Source organism: Vitis riparia, chromosome 14 (assembly GCF_004353265.1).
Source record: "Vitis riparia cultivar Riparia Gloire de Montpellier isolate 1030 chromosome 14, EGFV_Vit.rip_1.0, whole genome shotgun sequence".
NCBI classification, from domain to species: Eukaryota; Viridiplantae; Streptophyta; class Magnoliopsida; order Vitales; family Vitaceae; genus Vitis; species Vitis riparia.
In genome coordinates this window covers 22119064-22143179 of record NC_048444.1, presented here as the reverse complement: position 1 = coordinate 22143179, position 24116 = coordinate 22119064, and the positions used below count along the sequence as shown (strand labels likewise).

Here is a 24116-nt window from a genome sequence, read left to right as displayed (position 1 = left end):
ATTTAATAATCAAAATAAATGTTGATAATTAATAATTATTTATATAGAGAGTGGAAAATTGTTCTCGTGACTTTTTTTAATTTTTTTTATTTTTTTTATTTTTTTTATCTCCACTAAATCTAAAAATAAAAAAGGCACTCTCTCTCGGGCATCAAGAACCCTTTTCCGAAGTTGTCCTCCAACGAGAGAATCCTAAAAAAAGCCCTATTTTCCTCTGCTACTCTCAAATCTCAATCCTCGCAGGTACTAATCTAATCATGTTATTATTATTTTTTTTTGCAACCCCCGTTTTCCCAAGAAAATCCATTCCCCATTCGATTTCCGGGAAAATTCATCCTCGTTTGATTTCTGAGAAAATCCATTCAAAACCCCCAAAGAAAACCAAAAAAATTGCTTTTCTTTTGCTCCCTGTGTTTTCTGGATCTGTTTTAGGGGTCTCTTTGCTGTTGTGCCATTGGATTTAAATTTCTCGAACCCTAAATCCACGATTTTTGAGCCAGGCTGAAAAACACAACTGCGCGGGCTGGACTGGTAGGAAATATCGGGAAATTTTCCGAAAAATCGGTAAAAATACATCCGGTTGCTCCGCGCGTAAGATCCACTCGCGATTTTTCTCCGATTTATCGGTGCATCACCGATATTTCACTGATATATCGGCGATTTTGCCGATTTTTTTGGCGATATTTCCGTGGATCGATAATCGGTGGCGATTATCGTTTCGGTGACGACCGATATCCGATATTTCTTCGAAATATCGGCGATATTTCCCGATTTTTCAATCCCTGAAGGTAACTGATAATAAAACATTATTCTGGTTTGGCATAATCCTATCCTTGGATTGGATTAGGACAAGAGTAGTCCAAGCAGTAGGACTCTTTCACAAAACCCTAAAAATCCAAAAACCCTTCCGGTTTTGGATCGAGGGCATTTTTTTCCCTTCCCTTCCTCCTATACAAACCAGAGTTTCTTCTGGAATAGAGGTGAAAGATGCAACACGACGAAGTGATATGGCAGGTCATCAGGCACAACCACTGCAGTTTCATGACCAAGTAAACTTGATCTTCCTTCGTACCCTTTGTTTCTGATTATATTTTCTTTGAGTCAGTTGATTCAATGTGGTATTTTTTCGGTGTTGTGTTGCAGAATCACAACTGGGAACTTTTGCCGCAATCCCTATAACGTAACTGGGATTTGCAATCGCAGTTCCTGCCCTCTGGCCAATAGTCGCTACGCCACAATTCGAGACCATGATGGTACGTGTTTTCCCCCTTTTTTGTAAATATAATTCATAATTTATTTGGTTAAAAACTGAAGGTTTTGGATTAGGGCGGACTGTACATTGTAGATCGAGTTTAGCAGACTGCTTGAATAGTTTTATCAGTCATGTGATTTATGGATTGTTTCCTCTTTATTAAATTTAGTTCTTTAGATCAAAGCTGTATGTGGCTGACTATGTTAATGATTGGTCTCTGGTTCTTGTGCAGGAGTGTTTTATCTATACATGAAAACCATTGAAAGAGCCCATATGCCAAACAAATTATGGGAACGGGTTAAATTGGCACGAAACTATGGAAAGGCTCTTGAGCTTATTGACAAGCATCTAGTATTCTACTTCTCCTTGCAATTTCATAGGGTTTTTGTTTCCTCTTTATCGAAGTTTTTGGAGGACACCGGTTGCTTAATCTATATTTATTTGGTTTTAACAGATGTTTTGGCCGAAGTTGCTTGTTCACAAAACAAAGCAGCGTCTCACTAAAATGACTCAGATGCGAATTCGCATGAGGAAGCTTGCATTGAAAACAAGGTCCATGTCTTCTCTTTTCAGTAACTCCTTTTCAGAGAAAATTGATTCTGTTGATAGCTAATATGGAACAGTTTATTAATTTTGAGTTGGTTCGCTTATTTATCTTTCTTTTTTTTTCTTTTTTCCCTATGGCTAAATTTTGAAAATTGATTCATGATAAGTGAAGTACCCTAACAGTTTTTATGGAAATTTAAGTCATGAAGGGTGCTCCATAGAGGATTAGATATTAGGGAGAGTAAGCCCGTGTGTTAATAACCTATTTCATTCAACATTACACTAGTGGTTAAAGAACAAGCATTCTAAGGTTCAGGCCGGAAGGGTGGAAAATGGATGTTATGGACAAAGAGATGCTATGATTAAGATATTTAATTAGAAAAGGTATCCAGTAGAAGTGAATCATTGGTAAATATTTGCTCAAATGTGGGTAATTCAAAACTATGTTATTCAAAATTGTTATAATAAAATCATACACCGGCATGGTGTTACTGCATTACTAAATGGCAGCCATAACTGAGATGGAGTTTAAAAAACATCACGGTTAGAAAAATCATAAATAAGATGGAGTTTGAAAAACATTATGCTTAAGAAAAAAATGAAGTAATATGGTTATAAGGGAGAGGTTGGGTCATCGGTTTCTTCTTTAGGTTTATTTTACTTGAAAGCAGAGTTGCTGGTGACTTGCTGGAGTTTTAAGGTTATGTTATCGAGTGGTGCATGATTTTGCTTTCATTTTCATTTTTTTTCTTGATTGGTTTAACTGTTTATACATGCCGCTGTTCCACATTGTGAGGATGAGTAAGTTTATTTCTGCACTTTGATTTGGCGTTGAATGTCATTGAACAGGGAGAAGATAATGACCACACCTAGGAAAGAGAAGAAGAGAGAGGCTAGAAGAGAGGAAAAGGCCGAAAAAGCTGCGGTTTTGGACAAGGTTATCATTCTTTGCTTGAGATATATATGTATATATATGTGTGTGTGTGTGTGTGTGTGTGTGTATGGATAGATAGATAGATATTCAACTATGTAGTATTGACTAAAGAATACTCACTAATACTTTTGCAGAGCATTGAGAAAGAATTGCTGGAACGTCTTAAGCGTGGAGTTTATGGTGACATATACAACTATCCTGTTAAAGAATATAATAAAGTTCTTGATATGGAAGGACTACAAGCTGCTAGTGAAGATGAAGAAGAGGAGGTAAAGTGGTTTAGGCTTATATATATATGTATATATATATATCAAAACAATTTTTTTTCTTTCTTCTATACTGAAGATCTACTATTGAAAGCAGGAGCCTGAAATTGAATATGTTGAAGGCTATGAAGAACTTGAAGAAGAAGATGATATTGAAGATTTTGGTGGCCTTGAGATTGATGAGTCTCTCAAGGATGAAGATCTCGGTAAATCCAATTTTATGTTTTCCGGTGCATTTGATGTTATAATGAAAATGCATAATCATCCTATATCTCCCCATAAATGCATGCAAATGATCACAGATACCTACATTTCATGACCAACCAGTGCAAATGATTTGTGTTGCATATATGTACGGGTTTCTTCCACTTTCTTGTTTATGAGCTCTAAAATCCTCAATTTGATTGCAAAGAAGTATTTGGTAAAGAACAAGAACTTGGAATTGTGTGATGGCTCCTCCTGCCCAACATGTTAAAATTTATTTTTTTTCCGCTGTTTTTCCTATGCTTTCTAGGCCATTAAATGGATCAAGTAGGAAAAGCTTCTAGTTCCAAAGTCAATAATGAAGTGGTGAAGAAAAAGAAGTTGGAATAAAAAAGGAAAGAGTTGCAAAAAGTAGACATTTACATCCTCTTTATGCTGTCCTTGTCAATAACTAAACTGTTGATTCAATATAGCATGTCCTATGATAGGTGAATATCTGAAATTTAATCCACTTCTACCCATGACCACCCTTGGTACGTGACAACGCATCACTTTGATGCCAATGTGTAAGTTTGCATATAATAGGACAATATATGCTAGCCTGGCTCAAATACTTAAAAAGTAATATTGCAGATGATGATATGGGTGAAGATGATGAGGAGATGGATTTAATTGACCTAAAGAGAGTGAGAAGAGGATCTGGGTCAGCTCATGGAAAGCTTGACAAAGATGAACGAGGCGCAAATTTGAAAAAGAGACCAAGGGTACTTGTTGAGGTAAATATCTGTTTCGAATTATGCAAGTATGGTAACTTAAGATATGTAACCATTCAACCCTGATGATGTTTCTTCCTTTCTTGAGTATGATTCTGATAATTTGTTGTTTTTTTTTTTTTTGAAAATATTCTTAAGCAAGAGACCCGTACGCAATGTTTGGTTCTCAGAAAATTGGAGGAAAAGAAAATAAAGAGGAAAAGTAGAAGCAAAATAAAAAATAAATTTAAAGTCAATAAATTATTTTTATATATTATTTCAAATTCATTTATCCTATTTTAACATTTCTATATAAAGATTAAGTAATTTGAAAATGCATAAGTTTCTAACTAATTTTCGTTATCTTTGACTTTCTTTACGATTTTCTATGGTAAAATCAAACATAAGAAAGGTATTTTCTTAGTATTTTTTTCTCTTAATACTTTTCTGAAACCAAACAAGCAAGAGTGGTGTGAAGTTGGACCATGTGAAGTTGTAGTATTATTGCCAAACATTACTCTAATTCAGATTGCTAGAGATCTCTGAGTCACTGAGCATCCAAATTCCCAGTGGTGTGAAATGATGATGGTCCTTGAATTTTACTACTTCATTGTGTGATTAGTTTGATCACTTGAGTGTTGTCCAGCTAATTGAAGTCGAATAGTAAAAATAATGGGTTTTATTTTATTTTTTGAATATTTTCATCAGGTTGAACATGAAGGCACTGATGAAAGACAGAAGGCAATCCAATGAAGGAGCTTGTGATTTGGATCTTCAATCCACTTACAGCATGACAACAATTATCCTCCTCACTCATGACAGATCGATTAACCTTACCAAGGAGGGGGAAACAGCCAGAGAAAGAAAGAGTTTTGGATGCCTGGGACTAATATTTGTCCCAAGCTCGATTTTGTTAGGGGGTAATCATGAAAATGGTGATTGTATAACAATATGGAGTTGAAAATTATTTTCTTAGTTTTGTGGTGATTGCCTTCGAGAAATGCAGTGGAGTGTTTCATAACTCAAGCACAAGAAATTTATTTGTTTCCAAATAATTATGGTGTTTGATTCTTAGCTTTGCTGCTGATTCTGCAAGGGGTTTTTTTATTTTTTTTATTCTGTCATATGGAAATTTGGTTTTGTTTGTAATATTTTTTGAAATCCATTTGTCTGATAGCTATTGTTGGTAATTCAATTCTTTCGTATCAATCTTTTGATTGTTTTGAAGATTTGATTTCTTGAATTGTTTGTGAAGTTGGGTGTTTGAAGTTTTAGCTGTGCTTTCTTCAAAATCAGACTTTCCATACAGATTAATCATCATACCAAGAAAATTTCAGCTCTTGGAGGAAGTATGAAATTGTTTTCAAAGTATGAACCTGGTTTCGTCTGACTGCATTTGTTTATTCACCACATTTGTAATGAATATATTCCCTAATATATCAAGGACCATGTATAAAATAAGTCAGCCTCATTCAATTTTAATTCATCATCTTTTTTCTTATGGTGTTATTGAGAATGGTGGATTACAGAAAACAAAATGAAATGGTCTCATTTCCAGGGGTTTGGGGATGTCCAGATTTCATGAGAAAGTCAATTTTTTCTTTTGCCTTTTTTTCCCTGATGTGTGTCCACTTCTTGATCATTTTGTAGTAATTTGAAAAGGCAAGATGGAAGAGAAGTGTGCAATTGCAAAAGATGTTACTGAAGTAAGTTGTCGTTATTCAAAAGTTGCTATCATTTTCATGTTTCCTTTATATTCTCAAGTGTAACTTCCTTGCTTTTGCAATGCACAGCTAATAGGGAATACCCCAATGGTATATCTAAACAATGTAGTGGACGGTTGTGTAGCCCATATTGCTGCTAAGCTAGAGATGATGGAACCCTGCTCAAGTGTTAAAGACAGGTCTTCATTTTCGTTCCCTGGACTTCATTTTCTTGGATTAGTATTTCTTACTTGATGTGTTGCAATCATGAAAATACTGTGTTTGTTTATCGTTGTTTGTGTAGATTCATTATGAGACCACAGGACCAGAGATTTGGAAAGGCACAGGGGGAAAAGTTGATATCCTGGTTGCAGGGATAGGGACTGGGGGTACAGTTACCGGTGCAGGGCACTTCCTCAAGGAGAAAAACCCTGAGATTAAGGTTAGCATGTCTGCGTGTGTGAGAGTGGAGACTGGGAGGAGCAAATGTTTTTTGGTTTTAACATTTTTGGATGGTTTTCTTTTGTTCACATTTAGGTTTATGGTATAGAACCAGCTGAAAGTGCAGTTCTAAATGGAGGAAACCCTGGTCAGTTACAACGTCTGAATTCTGATACATCTTATTCACTTTGTCCTGTCTTGGCACCCTTGCATTCTTGCATGTTTCTGGATATTTTTTTTTTTTAATTTTAATTTAATTTTATCTAAAATTTTTGGATGGATGTTGAATTCAATATAAAGTTTCCAAGTCTCCAGCTTCTGGATAAGGTCATCCCTTAGTGGCACCAAGTACAATCTAATTATTTATTAATAACCAATTAAGAATAAGTTAGCATGAAAAATAACTTTTTAAGACACTTGTTCCAAAGAAAAAAGAAAACCTAAACTGAATTTACTTGAGTGAATATGTTGTTATCATGATGTTTTACTTGAAGGTGTCAAATGATTTCACAAAGCTGATGTCACTAGTAAATTACAAGGAGAGTTTGAAAAAGTTCCAAGTTTTGCTTCATGTTTAAATGTTGTCATGGCTAGAATGCTTATTGTTGAGGCCCATTGATGATATCAACAACAAACAGGAACTTGATTTTTACACGTTCTTGTGTATGAATAGTTGGGGCTGGAAAATGAACAATGAAGTCCGCTTGAGCTTTATCTCTTTAATTAGTTTGTTTACTAAGTTAAATGAGCCAAGCTTGCAATTAGGTGAAGTAACATGGTGCTTGGTTTAATTAGCTACCCCCATCCCACCAAAAGAAAAAAAAAAGCGTTCAAGACTATATTAATATAAATGTGGTTCAAAATGACTAGAATTGAGTAATTTTATGGTATATTTTGATAGGTATTGAACAGTTCATTTTTTATTTATTTACCTCCGAAAAGACATGAATTTAGTTTTTTTCTTTTCTTTTTTCCTCTTTATGAGGGTGGGGGGCAGTAAGGGAAGGGTGGTGTTGGGGGTTGGGAAGAACCTGAGTCTAGGATCTTCAATTTGAATGCATTAGTGGTACTAAGGATGCTCACTTGGCTCACAAATAGCCTTGAGGTTGGGTCCAACTCAAGCTCAATCCGGACATTGAACAATGAGCAATCCTTTCTTGGATTTGGCTCATTATAAATCCCCATCCCAACCTCTCCACTAAAAGAAGGAAAAAGAAAAAGAAGAAAGAAAGAAAAGAAAAGAAAAGAACCACCACCCTAATAGATGATGCATCTGCTGAGACATGCTTTTGAGTGATCCTTCTTTGAGGTTCTCTATTTTGATGATTTTTTTTCTACCCTTTTGTCCTACCTGATTAGCAAAATTACCCTCATAAAACTTCCTTTGGATTGATTTCTTAATTTGCTTGATCTTTCTTTCCCTTTGTATAATATAACATTTTTATTAGAGAGACTGAGAGAAAAAAAGAAAATTTTAAATTTCCTTCTTTGAATGCTACCGTTACTTTTTTACTGCAGCTCAGCAGTGAAAATCATGATTCTGAATTTAGTTTCATGTTAGCCTTCTAGAAGATCGCTATTTTCAATTACTGACAATTTTGATATGGATGTATGTGTTGCATGTGATTCATGTCAAAGGCTCACATAAGATCCAAGGAATTGGTGCCGGTATCATCCCCAAAGTTTTGGATACTGAACTACTTGATGAAGTTATTCAAGTAAGCCATATTATCTTTTTTTCTCACACATTTTCTTTTAACTGACATGTGGCATCGTCTGCTTGTTCTATACTTACACAAAGTAGGTTATGAAAACAACATTCTAATTGCAAATGTAAACCAAGGAAAAAAGCTCTTGGATGCTAGTTGTTCATTATCATCGAATCCTACTATCAATATATGTTAGGGCATATGCTGGTTTTTTTTTCCTACTTGCATTTTCTTTTCATGGTTGCTTGACATTTGTGGTTTGAAATGCATATGCATACCACTTCTATAAAGGAACAAAGTACCTCATTCCAGTGAACAATGGGCTTTTGAACGGTTTAAAGAAAGGTTGAACCTCCATTGTGCTAGGAAGCTTGTGGTTATGTCATAAATAGCATCTGGGAAAGAGTGTGGGGGGGGGGGGGGGGGGGGCTGGGAAATGGAACCTAAAATGTGAAACAAAACTGAACATGGAAAAAGTTGTATGTTGAATAGTAGGCTTAAAGAGAAACCTAATGGGACTACGAGAGAGAGTGTGTAAAGGTAGCTATGAAACATTAAGAGGGCATATGGAGAACGTGAAATATAGAAGGGTTTTATCCATTGTAAAGGTAACTTTTACTTATATGCTACATGGTGGATGAGCTTGTGATCATCATGGAGAGTAACCTGAAATGGAGTAAAGGAACTTCACCCTTTCCTTATGTTTTCCTCTGTGGTAAACACATAAACAGAAGTGCATCCTCTAGTTATGGCTTCCTGTAAACTAGGTCCAAAAAATTGGGCTTGGCTATATGGGTACACAGGAGATATTATAATACTAAACAATGTTAAGCAGGATTCTTCCACTTGCAGGGCATCTTACACACAGAAGTTCAAATTTGAGTTACGATACCATACCAAAAGTATACAATGAATTTTTTTGTGCTTGTTTAAGGACATGCAGAGGAGACAGTTATTTCAGTATGCTGATTTGCATCCCCGCTTAGGTAGTTTACATGATTGAACTGGCCAAACAGGTGTGCATGGATGTCTGCTATTAACTGCTGATGTTTGAAACTGCTAGGCTTCTTGCATTAAAAGAAGGTTTGCTGGTATGTCTTTACATTTTTATTTTTTATGCTAGTGTCTTCTATGTCTTGAAACCAGTTTTTTGTGATTTAGTTTATTTACCTCATCTGCTGCTTTTTTCCCCTCAACTGTTGTATGCTCTTTGTAATGCACTATGTATGCAGAATTTGGTTTTTTTGAACGGAACCATAAAAATTGTTTGCATGCTCACTCTGACTTTTCTTTATTGAACAAACAAACTATCATTTTTACTCACCTGTCTTGTTTCTTTCTCCATTGCACCCTCCTCTTAAGGCATACAGCCTAGGATACCGTTGTTATCTTTGTAAACATCTTAATCAGATCCAAAAATGATCGACCCAAATTTTCCCCTAGTGCTATCTTTTTTTAATTAACTGAGAAATGATGATTCGAAGAACTCTTTAATTTTGTCCACAAAAGATTGCACATTCCTGCTTGTTTTATGCCGCATTTCCTGATCTTCATAGTTGACATTTCTTATTACAGTTTTTGTTTCTTTTTTTTGAATACTTTGTGTATACTTGATTTGCTAACAGTCCCTTACCACTCACAGGAGAAAAAAGACACTTTTGCAATAGAGTGGTAAAGAGAGGATGAAACAAGTATGCACATGAGAAAGGTTTTAAAGTTTTTTTTTTTTACTTATCAAAAAAGAAAAAAGGATGATGAAACAAAATGAAACTTAAAATCTTTCTCATGTGCATACTTAAGTTCAATAATGATGTTACTACACACTATTTGTGATGGATATTCTTAATATTGCCCTAGTAATGATTTTGTGGAACATTAAGTGAATGGTGTAAACTGAAATTGCAGTCAGGTTATGTGAAGTGAATCTTAAAATGTATTGGAGTGTGATATTACAGGAAGTTGGAAAATAGGCACTCTATTATTATTATTAATTTGAAACAAATTGATATGATTTTTTTATGGGTAAAAGCAATTATATCAAAAGCACCTACCAAAGGGGCATGCAAAAGTATACACAATGTATACAAGTTCTCTAAGGCCAAAAAGGCAGAGGGAAACACAATTTTTTTTTTCAATAGACAATGATGTAATTTTATACACAAGCACAATATAAACATCGTAGCAAGGTCACAGGATGTATACAATGAGGGCCAAAGAAAAAACAAAAAGGGGCACCGAGGAACCACCAAAATGAGAACAAAAAACAACTTTCTGCCTTCTTGTTAATCCAACCAATCAACAAAGTCAATTAAATATATTTTACCTTCACGTATGTACAACTTTACCTTACCCACAAAAAGAGAAAATCTTCCAAAAATACAAAAGATGGTCAGAAAAAGAAGGGGGAAACGCGTAATTAGAGTTGCATAATAGCTATATAGATCAAAGATAAAACAAGAATATGTACAAAATATAGAAACAAAATACAATTCAAGTGGGGTAAATAATCCTCTACAAAAGAACTCATCTACTTGGCATAACCTTTTGCTAATTGATTTGCAACATCATTAATTAAGTGCGAGGACTAAGAAAAGGAACGACCCTAGTTGCTTGCTAGATCTAAATTTTGATGAAACCACATTTCTTACTTCCAAGGACCTCTCTCCTCTCTCCAACCTAGACATCTATGAGATGATGACAGCATAATCACCTTTCACCCATAATTGGATATATCCAAAGCCTTAACCTGCAATAAGCCTTCCAAAAGACTAAAATCTCTACCCCAACAGCCAATACTTCTACTAGTTTAGAGAAGGATCTCAATATTTTTCCATGGTGATCCCTAATTACACCTCTGATTCCCAATTAACTTGGGTTACCTAGAGCACTCCCGTTAAAGTTTAGTTTAATCACACCCATTGGAGGTATAGTCCATATTAGAAGCAACTCCCTAGCTACCCTCTTTGACCTGGAAACCATATTCTAATCAAGCTATAGAATTCTCGAAGGAGGACCTTCTAAAGTTGTAAAGGTTGAAGCTTGGACAAAGGAATAAAACTGTAGCAAATACCAAATAGATTCTAAGGTCCTTTTATCCTAAAAAAACCCTCATGTTCCTTCCTCTCTAGACTATCCATAACAAAGTAAGGCAAGCCAACATAGCAAAGCTTCCTCTAGGAGAACTCCATGCCCCCCAAAAGGGATAATCATATTTGTCACACTCATGGGAGGACTCCAATCCATCCCAACAAGGCTAAATAGCTTATGTCAAAGGCTTGAAGTCACTGGGCAATATAAAATAATATTATCAGTCAATTTCCAGCTCCTTAGGCATATAACAAAATGATTCAGGCTGAGAGCTTTGAGAAGCCTCCTCACCTATAGCAAATCAGTGTTTTCTTATTGGTCATTGGCCATGCAAAAGTCTTAACCGTAGATTGGGATTTTAGATTCACAAATGAAGTTGACAAGAAAAACATGGCCTAGAATTAGGGGTTAGAAAGAGTTGTAAAGGAAAACTTTACGAAAAATAAGCCTATAAAAGTTAATACTTATAAAAAAAAAAAGAAAGTTAATGACAAAATTCTTATGTCCAGTAAGAAAGATGACAAATAAAGAAGGATAAAAGATGACACAATTACTCAACATATTTGAAAATTTTTCTGCTCGGGTGTATTGAAGTTCCATAGAATTGTTGGAGGTGGTGGTTGATAGTAGTGTTGATGATGGTGTAGAATGGTACTGGATTGTTCATTGTTGGTGATAAGGAGGCTGTGGTGGTGAGGATGCTGGTTTGTACAGAAGTAGCTGGTATTTGTTGGTGATAAGATTGGACTCCATATGATGTTGGAGGAGATGGTTTTGGATGAGTTAGGTGCGGATATGGAGTGGTAAAAGTTTGTGGTGGTGCTTGTCTATACCTTATGTCTTGTACAGAAAGTGGATGCAATGGTTGTGTGGTAGGGTGACAAAAGAGGCATGTGGTTATGGTGTTGATTATAAAAATTTATGCTGGCTCTATGGGTGTCTCCTGAGAGGGTTGTGGTCCAATTCATTATTGTTGGAGGTCCATTCATTTGAAAATGATCTAATTGTCCTCTAAATGGATTTCATTATTCCATTTGTAACAGTGCTTTCTTTTTATTGTCTTTTTAAAAAGTCAGTCATATTTATTATTTTATTTATTACGATTTTTTTGGGACATTGGGCGGAGGCATTAGTGGGTTACAGTGCCTTTTTTGATTGACTTTACTTCCATAAGATTATTATTGTTATTATTATTATTATTATTATTATTATTATTGTTATAATGTTAGATTTTTTGTTGGACACCAGGAGGTTGCTGTGAAGAAGTTCTTGGACCAGGATTTCTCAGGTGCTGCTTTGGCCGAGTTCAAAAGAGAAGTAAGCACCGAGTCAGACTTTGATTTATGCATCTGAAGTGTTCTGTTTTGTTGCTAAAATTTAAGAGGAAAAGAAAATGAAATTGAGAAGGCCAGAGAAATAGGAAATAGTTTAAAGTTGCATTCCTTTCTAAAAAAAAAAAAAAGAACAAAAAAAAACCTTTCTTATTTATCCATTCAGAAGAATACAAACTTAACTCAACTCAACAATGCCTTGTACAGTTTATTTGAAGTAGTTAGGAATCATGTTTTACTATTCTCTTCTTTCTAGACCTGTGTCACAAAGATGCTAGAAAAGGGGGGAAAAAAGGAGAAAATTCCTAAGCATTAATGTTGGTGTTGGTGGTTTGTGGTGCAGTGCCAGTGATGATGATTTGAAAGGCCACATAAATTGGTGGTGGTGCACCATTGTCAGCCTGTCTCTGCTGTAACTTGGAAAAAAAGTGGAAACCATAAAAACAGAAAAATGAATATTTTGCTCAAAATTATTTCTATTTTACGTTATAGTTACCTGAAGACAATAGAATGAGTGAATAAGATCCCAAGGCCCAAAACCCAACTGTTCAAGTTTTTTAAATTAGGATTTCTGTTCTATTAGCTCCGAAATTGTTGACCATAAGAGGATTCAAATTATGTTTTGTTTCCTTTTGTGCCTGACAATGAAAAAGAACTTAAAATAATATATTATTTCTATGTTGGAGACTTGGCTGGTAATTTTGTTATAAAGCAAAAATGTTAACTTGATGTCTGTCTTTTTTGTTCTTTAATGTAAGGTGCGAATAATGTGTAGATTGCGTCATCCAAATGTTGTTCTTTTTATGGGTGCTGTTACTCGCCCTCCAAACCTCTCTATCATCACTGAGTTTCTTCCAAGGTACATTTATATGATATTTTCCCCCTCCTTTTAAATGAAGTGAATTTCTTTGCCAAAGTATTGGAATACTTAATCCGAATCTTTTTGTTCTTGGCATGCATGTTCAACCTGAGCATGGTAATCCTTAGAATTGATTGTGTTGATTTACACTATGTTATTATTTATTCCTTAATGATATTGGTTTCCAGAAGACGCTAGTCTGGAATTTTTATTATCATAAGGGATGGGGATTCAACTCACCAATCTCTATGGCTCATCTGCTATCAATTTATGATATTATTATATTATTTTATTTTTTGTTGTTTACTCAATGGTTTTGTTACTTGATGGGGACAGTAACAGAGATCTGCATCAGAACTTTTAGGTGTGTAGGCCTGGCTTTAGCAAGTTGGTCATGGATTGTCAAGCAGTACAAAGATAGTACTATTGATTTTATTATTTGAATGTCCAACCCAACTAATTCTTTGAAGACAGTTTAGGGTTGGCTGATGCTGAAAGCTTTGGGTTCAGTAGAAAGCATATTTCAAATGACACACGCATCAATATCCCCCCACTTCTGTTGTACACAAAATATGCTTGTAGGTGTATATCATGAAGTACTTGACGAGGCTTGACATGTTTCTTGAGATGTCATAAACTAAGAGGGTATTTGGTAAATGAATTTAATGATTTAAAGTGACTTGATGTCTTAATTTATATCAATCTTAAATCTTTTTTATAAACATAGTTTTAGATTTTTAAGTAAGAAGAAATTAAATATTTTGACTTAATACTTGATATCACAATTTAAAGTTAAAAATTACTATAAGTTTTTTTTTAACAAACATGCTTAATCTATTTAATAACTTAAATTAAGTTATTAAGTCACTTTAAATTATTAAGTTGATTTACCAAACACCCTTTAACAGTATGACTTCTTCCTTTGTTACCATTGACATCTTCTGTTATTGTCAAAATTGTTGGGAACTACAAATTTCTCTGTTCCTTGACCTTGAATCGTATAAGGTGAATGCTTTCTACCCTAGGCATCTTCAAATCTATCGCAGTGGAATAACAAGGCTATAAAAACCAAAAACAACAGATTTAGAGAGTATAAAGATTATACCTTTGATCTGGATGTTCCCAAATTATTTCCAATCTGATGAAGATGTCAAAAACCATTGTAGAAGTCATTTACCCGATGCTCTTCCACCCGATCTCTCCTTCAAGGGTCTAGGCATGGGAAAAGTGTGGACTTTTCTCTCTAAAAGATAACTAGGGTTTTTCTCTTTGGAGGCTCTTTGGAAGATGACAGGAAAAACTCTTAAACCCTAACCCCTTGAGGGGCTTATGGGCTCTCTATGGCCTTGAGGGTCTTTAAGCCCAAGTTGGGCTTAGGTCACCTAAACCAGCCTACTTGGGTACTAATTAATTAATTAGCTCTATTGAGCTTCAATTAATCAATTAGTCTTGTCTAGAAAGACAATTCATAAGGTTTAATACAACCTTATGTTTTTATCAAACGCCCTTATTTACACTTATGAACCTGAAACCAAAACTTCTCAAAACGAACGTGCCACCAAGATTTAGGAGCTTGAGCAGAGGCCATTGGGGCTCATAGGGAAATACTAGCTTTCTCGTAATCTAATTCTAAAGTTGATTAAACATTCTACTAAAGAGAATCAACTGTACTTTAGTATACTATGTAATTAAAACTAGGCGAAGATTAAGGTCATGCATACTATTTATTACATACAGACTTCCGGTGAACTGATGTCTGTAATCTAATAAGATACTGCTCTCAACCTATCAAGGTTACCTATCAAATCCTTGAGGTGCAGATTCACCTATTATATGATCAATTGGCATACTCGAGTTCCAAGGAGTATATTCAAATTCCATTGAAGGAATTGCCATGACCATAGTTTTCTAAATCAACTGTCCTTTGGATCACCCAAGGGGACACATTGTATCAATCCTTTGAGATATCATGGTGTTTCATTGAGAATATCTATTGCCATCAGCCTCCATTAACAATAACCCAAATCATAGGGATATATGACTGTGTTAGGGTTTCATTTATAGGTCAAAACCTTCTATTGATTTTGATACAGACTTGATACCTTTTCAAGGTTGAGAGCCCATGCAGTAAAGTTGCTTGGTGAATCATGATAATCGATAACCTTAGGTCATGATTCACCGTAAGTCTTATCCAATATTTAACCATACACACAAGTGCACTAACCATGGGAAACCTATCCGGATGGACAAGACAAGTCATCCCTCCAATTAGGAGATAATGCACTATAGTCTCTATTGAATTGTCCAAATCCATGAACTGACTGTGACCATGTTATCATCTTGCAAGGGGCTCATGGCTTATATCCTCTATGCTACTCTAAATGCATCCAAGTTATGTACAATACAAGCGATATGAGCATGTATGCTCGGATAACCAATTAATGCACAAGGGGTAACAAAGGGAAACCAAGAAACATAAATAAATAAATTTATTAATGAATTAACCATTTGTTACATCATGTTATGCTTTTCAGGGCTTTGGCCCAACAAAAATAACCATTTTGTTGTCCTCTAACCTCCATTACCACAAAACTGCCTTCATTGCCATGTAGATGTATATTCTGAAGTACTTGATGAGGCTCGACATGTGACTTGAGATCGCATAAACCAACAGTATGGCTTCATCCTTTGTCAACATTGGCATCTTCTGTCACTGTCAAAATCACCATTCTGTTGGCCTTCAACCTCTATTACCACAAAACTGTCTCCATTGTCATGTAGATGTATATTCTGAAGTACTTGATGAGGCTCGACATGTGACTTGAGGTGTCATAAACCAACAGTATGGCTTCTTCCTTTGTCACCAGTGGCATCTTCTGTCACTGTCAAAATCACCATTCTGTTGGCCTCCAACCTCTATTACCACAAAACGGTCTCCATTGCCATGTAGATGTATATTCTGAAGTACTTGATGAGGCTCGACATGTGACTTGAGACATGTGACTTGAGATGTCATAAACCAACAGTATGGCTTCTTCCTTTGTCACCACCGGCATCTTCTGTCACTGTCAAAATCACCATTCTGTTGGCCTCCAACCTCCATTACCACAAAACTGCCTCCGTTGCAACATAACACTACATTTTCCACTGCCAAGGAGAGCCTCTCTCTCTCTCACTCCCCACACAACCAACACCCTATCTTGGTTATGTTATAATCCTCTTTCACAGTTCTGTTCTATCTTGTTCTGTCCCCACCCATTCCCCTCTCCCACACAAAACCACTCTTTTCCTCCTCTTCCTTCCTTTGAACTCTGACATTCTGTGCTGGAAATCATGGTTGTGTTGTAGTCCTCTTTGCAGTTCTGTTATCTTGTGGATTGTGCTTGGTGTGATGCTCCCCTGTGCTAAGATCCGGAACTTTAAGCTCCAAAGTCTTATTTCTAACCGTTCTTACTTTCTACAACAACTACAAGTATGTACAAGAAATTACAACAATTGGACCAAGAGTGATTGACTAGAAACTATGGAGGACATCGGACTTGTGGGGAGAATGAGATACAGAGGAAGATAATGGCATTGTTTTCTCTTTAGTCTCCCTCTCCTTGTATATATATGGGAGGGGGCAACAACTACAAGTATGTACAAGAAATTACAACAATTGGACCAAGAGTGATTCACCAGAAACTATGGAGGACATTGGACTTGTGGGGAGAGTGAGATATAGAGGAAGTTAATAGCATTGTTTTCTCTTTAATCTCCCTCTCTTTGAATATATATGGGTGGGTGTGTTTGTGTGTGTACAGATTTATATTTTCAAGTTATCAATTTACTAAATGTTATCACGTCTAGTTAGAACTATGGGGTTATTTTTGGTTTAAGGTGAGGACATTGCTAGCTACGTTAATGGTGATGTGGGTTAAAATCCCTACCTACATGTGTAGGATCAAATTACAACTATTATAAAAGCTTGTAATGCTACACCCAATATTTTGTCTCGACCTAATTTGTTTTTTTTTTTATTTTTTATTTTATTTTTACCAATTATATTGTTGGATCCATAGTTGTTAAAAATGCACTTAAAGTGTGTGTAGGCCTAAGGCATAATGACTCCCTCACTATAGTAGCTCACTTGCAAAGCACATACCTTGTTGGAGTGGGGTGCTTTGTCTATTTTCTTTTTTCTTTTTAATAATTCCATTCTTGAAAATTTAGTTTGATTTCTGGGTGACATATCAAAAGGAAAGAGGCCAAAGATGTGCTTAGGGGCAAGAGATTGATTTAAACACTCTATTTGTAGACCCTAAACGACCTTAGCTACTTGAAAGGCTCTCTCTTTTTGGATGCTTCTTCTAAATGGTTGGACTTTTGAATTTTTTGTTGCTTGGATTGAATTTTTGATAAAATTGATAGGCACCCTAAATTAGGCCTCATTATGCATCAGGTGTCACTAATGTTGTGCTTTGAGCTTAAGCATAGGAGATTTTTAAGCCTAAGGTGTGCCTTATGCTTTTCAAAACTATGATTCAATTAGATACTATTACAATGTCAATTATGCATGTCAAACATCATATTGCTTAGTTATCAATAGGTGTCGGATCCAAAAAATGACATTTTATTTTATAATTTTTTATTGGCAATACATTTGTAGATATGGCAAAAAGTACACCAAAGTTCACCAAACACATATTACGGGCACCAAATGGTAGTGCCAACAGAGAATACAAAAAGCTACCCTTTCTCTCTCAGCACAAACTCAACTAATCTACAATATCAACGGGGGGTATTGAACCTTCTTTTATGTACAACCTAAATCCGTGCTAAAAGGTTACTTAGAAATGAATATTCTAGCTTTTTATCATATTACTCCTCTTTTTCAAACACTTTTTGATTTCTTTTCTTCTAACTTGTCAAAAAATGCAAAGAAGTATCTCTTCATACATTTTTCTCTTTCCTTCTCACAAAGGAACCATACCAGCTTAAAAGAATCTCTTTGACCAAGCAAGGGATCACCTAAACTATGCCAAATAAGGAGAATAACAACTATTATATAATCCTTGATTTTGCATAGTGACGGAGAATGTGACCTATTGATTCTTCTTCATCTTTACAGAGAAATACATCTATTTCTTAGTAGCCATACTCAACATCAATGCCTTTCCCCTACTAGCTTTCCAAGTAAAAACATCGCTTTAGATGGGGCTCATGAATTCCAAATTATAGTTCCGTTGGAAAGGGAATTGATCTCCCCATCTCCAAAACAGATTAGAGGGATTTGAGAGAAAAAACTTAATTATTGCAATTCCTTCCAAGCCAACCTATTGTTTTCTTTCCTCTTCACCGACTTACCTTGCAATTTTGAGAAAAAAATTTCAACAATATCCAACTCCTAAGTGTCTAGAGAAACATGGATTCTAATGACACCCCACACTTGTCTCATTCCATAAATCCATCATCCAAGCCTCTTTTGAGGTGACTAAAACATATGAAGAGGGAAAGGACACATACATGGGCTCCTCCCCACAATATTTATCCTTTCGAGACGCCACCCTCCTTTCATTACCCACTTCAAAGGATGCCTTATTATTGAAGAGGTCCACCCTTTCCTAGTACCTTTCCATACCTAACCCTATTCCCATCTCTCACATTACAAGAATACTAATTCCCTTCTTCCTTGTCATATTTTCTCTCTATGACTTGTTTCTAGAGAATTTCTCTTTCAAAAGCAAATCTTTAGCCATAGTTTCTAAGGAGAGCCTAATTAAATGATGAAAGGCTTGTACTATTCAGTTTTCCCTTGCTCTTATTCATGCAAATGGTTGTCCATTTCACTAAATGTGATTTTTTCTCTATGCCTCACCTTCCTATAGAAGATGTCTTTGAATCTTCTCAAGTCTCAAACTGTCTTTGAGCCTCTCACCTTTTGAAATATAGTCTTTTCCATATCAACAATCTTTTATAAACCCTCTCTTCCACCCAATTCCATACCAATACAGATTTGAAAGGAGCACCCAACAGTAGAACTAAGTAGATGAAAGCTCTCCCATTGCATAGCCTAACTCCAACGCCGACTTCTCCATATTAGCGACCCCCCCCAAATTGGGATTAATTCTCATTTTGTGTGTTTATTTTTAGCCTTGAAATTACTTCAAACCACATGAGTAGCGAACTTAAATGAATCATTTGATCTCAAAAATCATTGCCAAAAAACCAAAGTATCATCTGCAAACATCAGGGGGGACATCTTCACTCTCTCACTACCCCTCCCCCTCACCCTGAAGCTTGGCAAAAATAACTGCCCTCCTTGGCCCCTCTCTAAAACACAACTCAACACCTCCGTCACCAACACATACATGAATGAGACAACTTTTAATGTATGATCAACTTGATATTTGGCATGCATGATAAGAATGGCAGTTCGACTATACTCCAATGGTGGATTTGGGAAGACATGGACTCATGAAAAAATTTGGAGACTGCGCAACAAAAGAAATTCTACAATATACACATATATTCAAGCACATTACATATAGCAAGGGCAATCACCCTCTATGTCCTTATTGTAAGAAAACCTCTTATTTGAAGAAAAAATGTTGGTTTAAACCTAAATTCAGTGCAGGGCATGCAAACAATTGGGGCATATGGAGAGGGTGTGTAAAAACAAACAACAAGAAGAACACCAAGCTCAAGCAGTGGATCAACACTAGGAGGAGCAACTTTTTGTTGCATCTTGTTTTTCTAGTAGCAGTTCAAGTGATGATTGGCTTATAAACAGTGGATGCACAAACCACATGTCTTTTGATGAATCCTTTTCAACGAAGTAAACAAGTCAGGGGTGTCAACAGTTAGAATTGACAATGGGCAGTATATTGAGGTGAAAGGTAAAGAGACTATTGCAATAAAAGGCTCAACAGGGTATAAAGCTAATTTCTTATGTATTTACTTATTCCTAAAATTGATCAAAAGCTGCTGAGTGTGGGACAATTGCTTGAGAAAGATTATTCTATTGTGTTTAAGAATAAAATGTGTGTGATTGCTGACTCAAATGGTGTGTTCTGTTTTCTATGAAAATGAATAGCAAAAGTTTCGGTCTAAATTGGAACAAGGATGAGTCTAGTGCATGTCCATGTACTTTGAACCAGGTTGAGTAATGGCACAAGAGGATGGGGCATTTTTGGGATGCAGACTTCTTTGATGAAGGTCAAGGCTTCCTCCTTAGAGGTGACGGTCTTCCACCGGATGTTTCGAGTGACTTGATCTATCGCCTGCCCATAGTATGAAGTCATCCACATCGCTGACCCTGAATGGTCTAAGAGTGACCCTCCCGCAATCCATCTATGGCAGAAATATTGATGATTGTTTCTGTACCAGCGCTAAGCCCTTGAGCTTGGGGATTACATAGAACTAATAGATTGACGGATACCCATATATGTTGAATTTTTGTTTGGTTAGTATTATATTGGTAGTGACAATGTGAGGATGGAGGTTGATGATGGGTTTTTGTTATCATATGATTCTATGTGTATGTAATTCTTGGTCCTCCAATTCAGTAATAATAGAAGTCGATTGGATATTGAGAGCCAATGGTATTGGCATTCAACTCATGGGCCTTAAACAGTACTGGTCATCATCTACAATTGGCTGCTACAAATTGACTCTGACTGTGGACAATGGGCCAAGGTCATTTTCATGTATATATATATATATATATATGAATTTCATATGTTGAATTTTCTTTGTTTGGTTAGTATTATATTGGTAGTGACAATGTGAGGATGGAGGTTGATGATGGGTTTTTGTTATCATATGATTCTATGTATGTGTAATTCTTGGTCCTCCAATTCCATAATAATAGAAGTCGATTGGATATTGAGAGCCAATGGTATTGGCATCCAACTCATGGTCCTTAAACAGTGGTCATCATCTACAATCGGCTGCTACAAATTGACTCTGAGTGTGGGCATACTAACCGTAATAGCTGACGAGAGAAATAGTATATTAAATATGTGGATAAAACCATGTCATTGGATGCTTTCGAATTCAGTTTTTCAAAAAGTAATTTTTATAAGAACAATTGATTTATATTTTCTTATATAAAAATATGTTTGATAACTTCAAAAACTTCTTTTCTACATTCGAACATTTCTTCAAACTAATTTTTTTATTTATAGTATTGTATTTTTAATCATTCTCTGTACAATTATTTTTTATAATATATTAGAAAAAATAAATAAAAATAAGTGGCAAGTATCTTCCCAAAAAACACTCTATTTTCATAACAATTCTCATAAAAACTTACTTTGGGAATAATTGACAATCAAACATATTTTTGTATTTTTTTTGTCCTAAAAATAAAAAATTATTCTTAAGAATATGTAATCAAACATAACCTTAATAATCTTGCAGGGAGAGCAACATGTGACATGTAAAAAAGAAAAAAATAATTATAATAATCGAATATGTGTGGCAGAGTGACAAGTTAAGATATAATTTTACTTATTTGATAAAATCAATTACTGGTTTGAAAAAATAATTTTTAAAACTATTTATTTGTTGATAGTTGATCATAATTATTTCTTTATTTTAAATTTTATAGTATTTGCTTTGTTAAAAATAAAAAATTTAATGAATCGCAATGCATAGATGGCAAGTAGATCATGTCTTATAACATTTCTACCTAGCCAATAAGTCAAATATATTGGTTGTGTACAAGACGGTATTAATAAAAAAAATCAACAGACATTTCTAGATATATTATTGAAAAAAATCAATACAATACATTCAAGTAATTGGAATTACGAAAATTTTATATATATGTATATATGTATGTATGTATGTATATTTGTATGTATGTATAATATATAAAAATAAACCAATTCCTATTTATACTATTTATAAATTCTAATTCATTTTTTGTCCAAATGAAATAGGATTTTTGGGATAAGGAATAAACAAACCATGGATAAATTCAAATGACCTTCTTGATGTTATGATGTTGCCTTTACCTTTTACATAATTTGAGTCATCATATCCTAGAACATATCCATCCTCAACATCATAAGCTTGGGAAAGTGTCCGCAATTCTATTTTTAAGTTAATTGAAAAGTTATTAATAGTTTTTTAATAAAATATATATTTGTAAGGGGTTTTGTATTATCATAGAGGAAATATCTTATTGTAAGATCTTCTTTTATAAATAGTTATCTTTGACAATTATACAATTAGTTTCTAATATAAAATCTTTCAATGTAATTAGGAAAATATATATAGAAACAAATTTTGACTTAAATAGGAAGTCTCTTTTTAAACTGTAATATGTTGATATTACAACACAAACTCAATATCCTCTCAAGTTGAGCGTTTACGTAGTACAATAACTTAGTAAATCATGATTACCTAATAAAATGTCATGATTTGTCGTAAGTCTTATCCAATATGTAACCATACATACTAGTGCACTTATCATAGAAAACTCATCCAAATAACCAAAACCAATCATCCCTCCAATTAGGAAGTAATGTACTACAAATTTAGATAGATTGCTTGAATTCATAAACCAAAATAACTCATCAATCTTACAAAGAACCATGAATTGAATATTTCATACAACTTCTAATGCACTCAAGTCATGTACATTAGAAGTGATGTAGGTCTAAATGCTAAAATCAATATCAATGAAAATGAGGATAGTAAAGTGAAAAGTCAAGTTTAATCTTTTAAGAACTCCATCCCATTAGGTACATTATACATGGAAGAGTTATGTAACTTGAATTCAAACTTTTTACATAGTTTATTCATCAAAGTGTTGTAGAAACATTTTTCATTATCAGTTATGAGGTGCTAATTAAGGGATATTATGCCAATAAATGATGTTCGCTTGAATGAAGTTGACAACAATCCCTTTTTTTTTCCTCTTTAAGTGGCACAACTTCTGCCCATTTGGAGATGTAGTCTACAACTACCAATATATATGCATGACCTCTGGAAGACTTCAGTGTGATTAGTCCTACCACATCAAGTCCCTCTGCATTCAAAGGCGCACTATAAAGCAATGGTAGGATGCAAGGGCTTCAGAGGTTGATAAATAAAGTTTTAAACGAGGTTGATAAAATACATCCTCAACCTTTTAAACGAGGTTGGAATGTTAGGATGCAAACCTGAAACTACACCCATCAATCCTATTCATAAGTTAGGCGTTGACCCCTCAAGAACACCTGTAAGCAAAGAACAGTGTCAACGATTAGTGGGAAAACTGATTTATTTGTCTGATACTCGACGTGACATAGCTTATATCATTGGCCTTGTTAGTCAATTCATGTACACTCCAATGAACTGTCATATAGAAGCATTGACTCACATTCTCAAGTACTTAAAACACAGTCTAAGCAAAGGTCTTCTATTTGAGAAACAAGACCAATGTTGATTGGGGTGGTTCATTCACACACAAGCATTCTACATCAGGCTACTACACTTTAGTTGCTAGAAATTTGGATGTGGAGGAGTAAAAAACAATAGGTGGTCTCTCACTCCAATGTTAAAGCAAAATTTAGGGCTATGACTCTTAGGATTTGTGAGCTAATGTGGCTCAATACTCTTCTAAAAGAACTATATGTAAACATGGATGAACCTATGAGATTATACCATGATAACAAAGCAATAATAAATATTGTATATAATCTAATACAACATAACAAAACAAAGCACGTTAAGATCGACCAAACTTCATCAACAAGAAGATCAACAAAAGGGTGATCTACACACTTTTTCTAAGCAATAAAAAGTACTTTTCTCTGCAATTTTTTTCGAGTATTATATTATTGGTTTTCATAGGTGACGATATTGGAGGTTGATGATGGGTTTTTGTTATCATGTGATTCTATGTATATGTAATTTTTGGTCCTCCAATTTAATAATAATAATAGTAGTAATAGAAGTGGAAAGAATATTGAGCACACCATCTGCCATTAATTTAATGGCAATCCATTTGAAGTTTGAACCAATGGTATTGGTATCCAACTCATGGTCCTTAAACAGT

General features: G+C 34.9%; 3 protein-coding genes and 1 long non-coding RNA gene across 10 annotated transcripts in view; all 4 read left to right on the top strand.

Moving 5' to 3' along the window:
* Positions 1-587: 587 nt before the first annotated feature.
* On the top strand, positions 588-5070 carry LOC117929681 (protein MAK16 homolog A-like). The gene is made up of 9 exons (XM_034850055.1): positions 588-1049; positions 1144-1253; positions 1485-1603; positions 1707-1804; positions 2648-2735; positions 2867-3001; positions 3096-3204; positions 3836-3978; positions 4663-5070. Exons 1-9 carry the CDS (start codon positions 988-990, stop codon positions 4705-4707), a joined length of 909 nt encoding a protein of 302 aa, XP_034705946.1. The 5' UTR covers positions 588-987; the 3' UTR covers positions 4708-5070.
* Positions 5071-5600: 530 nt separating this feature from the next.
* The window catches only part of LOC117929678 (cysteine synthase-like), a 42694-nt gene continuing 24178 nt past the window's right edge, over positions 5601-24116 (top strand). Inside the window, exon 1 of the mRNA XM_034850047.1 lies at positions 5601-5660. Coding sequence (XP_034705938.1) covers positions 5622-5660 — 39 coding nt within the window. The 5' untranslated portion in view covers positions 5601-5621. The remainder of the gene's footprint in view (positions 5661-24116) is intronic.
* LOC117929683 (serine/threonine-protein kinase EDR1-like) lies at positions 7731-20816 on the top strand. Of its 7 annotated transcripts, none has more exons than XR_004653796.1 (6): positions 7731-7816; positions 8824-8898; positions 12143-12211; positions 12984-13084; positions 19696-19962; positions 20224-20816. XR_004653796.1 is itself a non-coding variant. In XM_034850059.1 (5 exons), exons 2-5 carry the CDS (start codon positions 8854-8856, stop codon positions 20336-20338), a joined length of 330 nt encoding a protein of 109 aa, XP_034705950.1. In that variant the 5' UTR covers positions 7731-7816; positions 8824-8853; the 3' UTR covers positions 20339-20816. The 7 variants fall into 7 exon arrangements, 3 of the variants coding, with proteins under 3 accessions (XP_034705950.1, XP_034705951.1, XP_034705948.1); XR_004653795.1 differs by having other exon boundaries at positions 20160-20816; XM_034850059.1 differs by lacking the exon at positions 19696-19962.
* Positions 13936-19533, top strand: LOC117929684. Its single transcript, XR_004653799.1, has 2 exons — positions 13936-15910; positions 16094-19533. It is a non-coding gene; the product is annotated as an uncharacterized LOC117929684 (long non-coding RNA).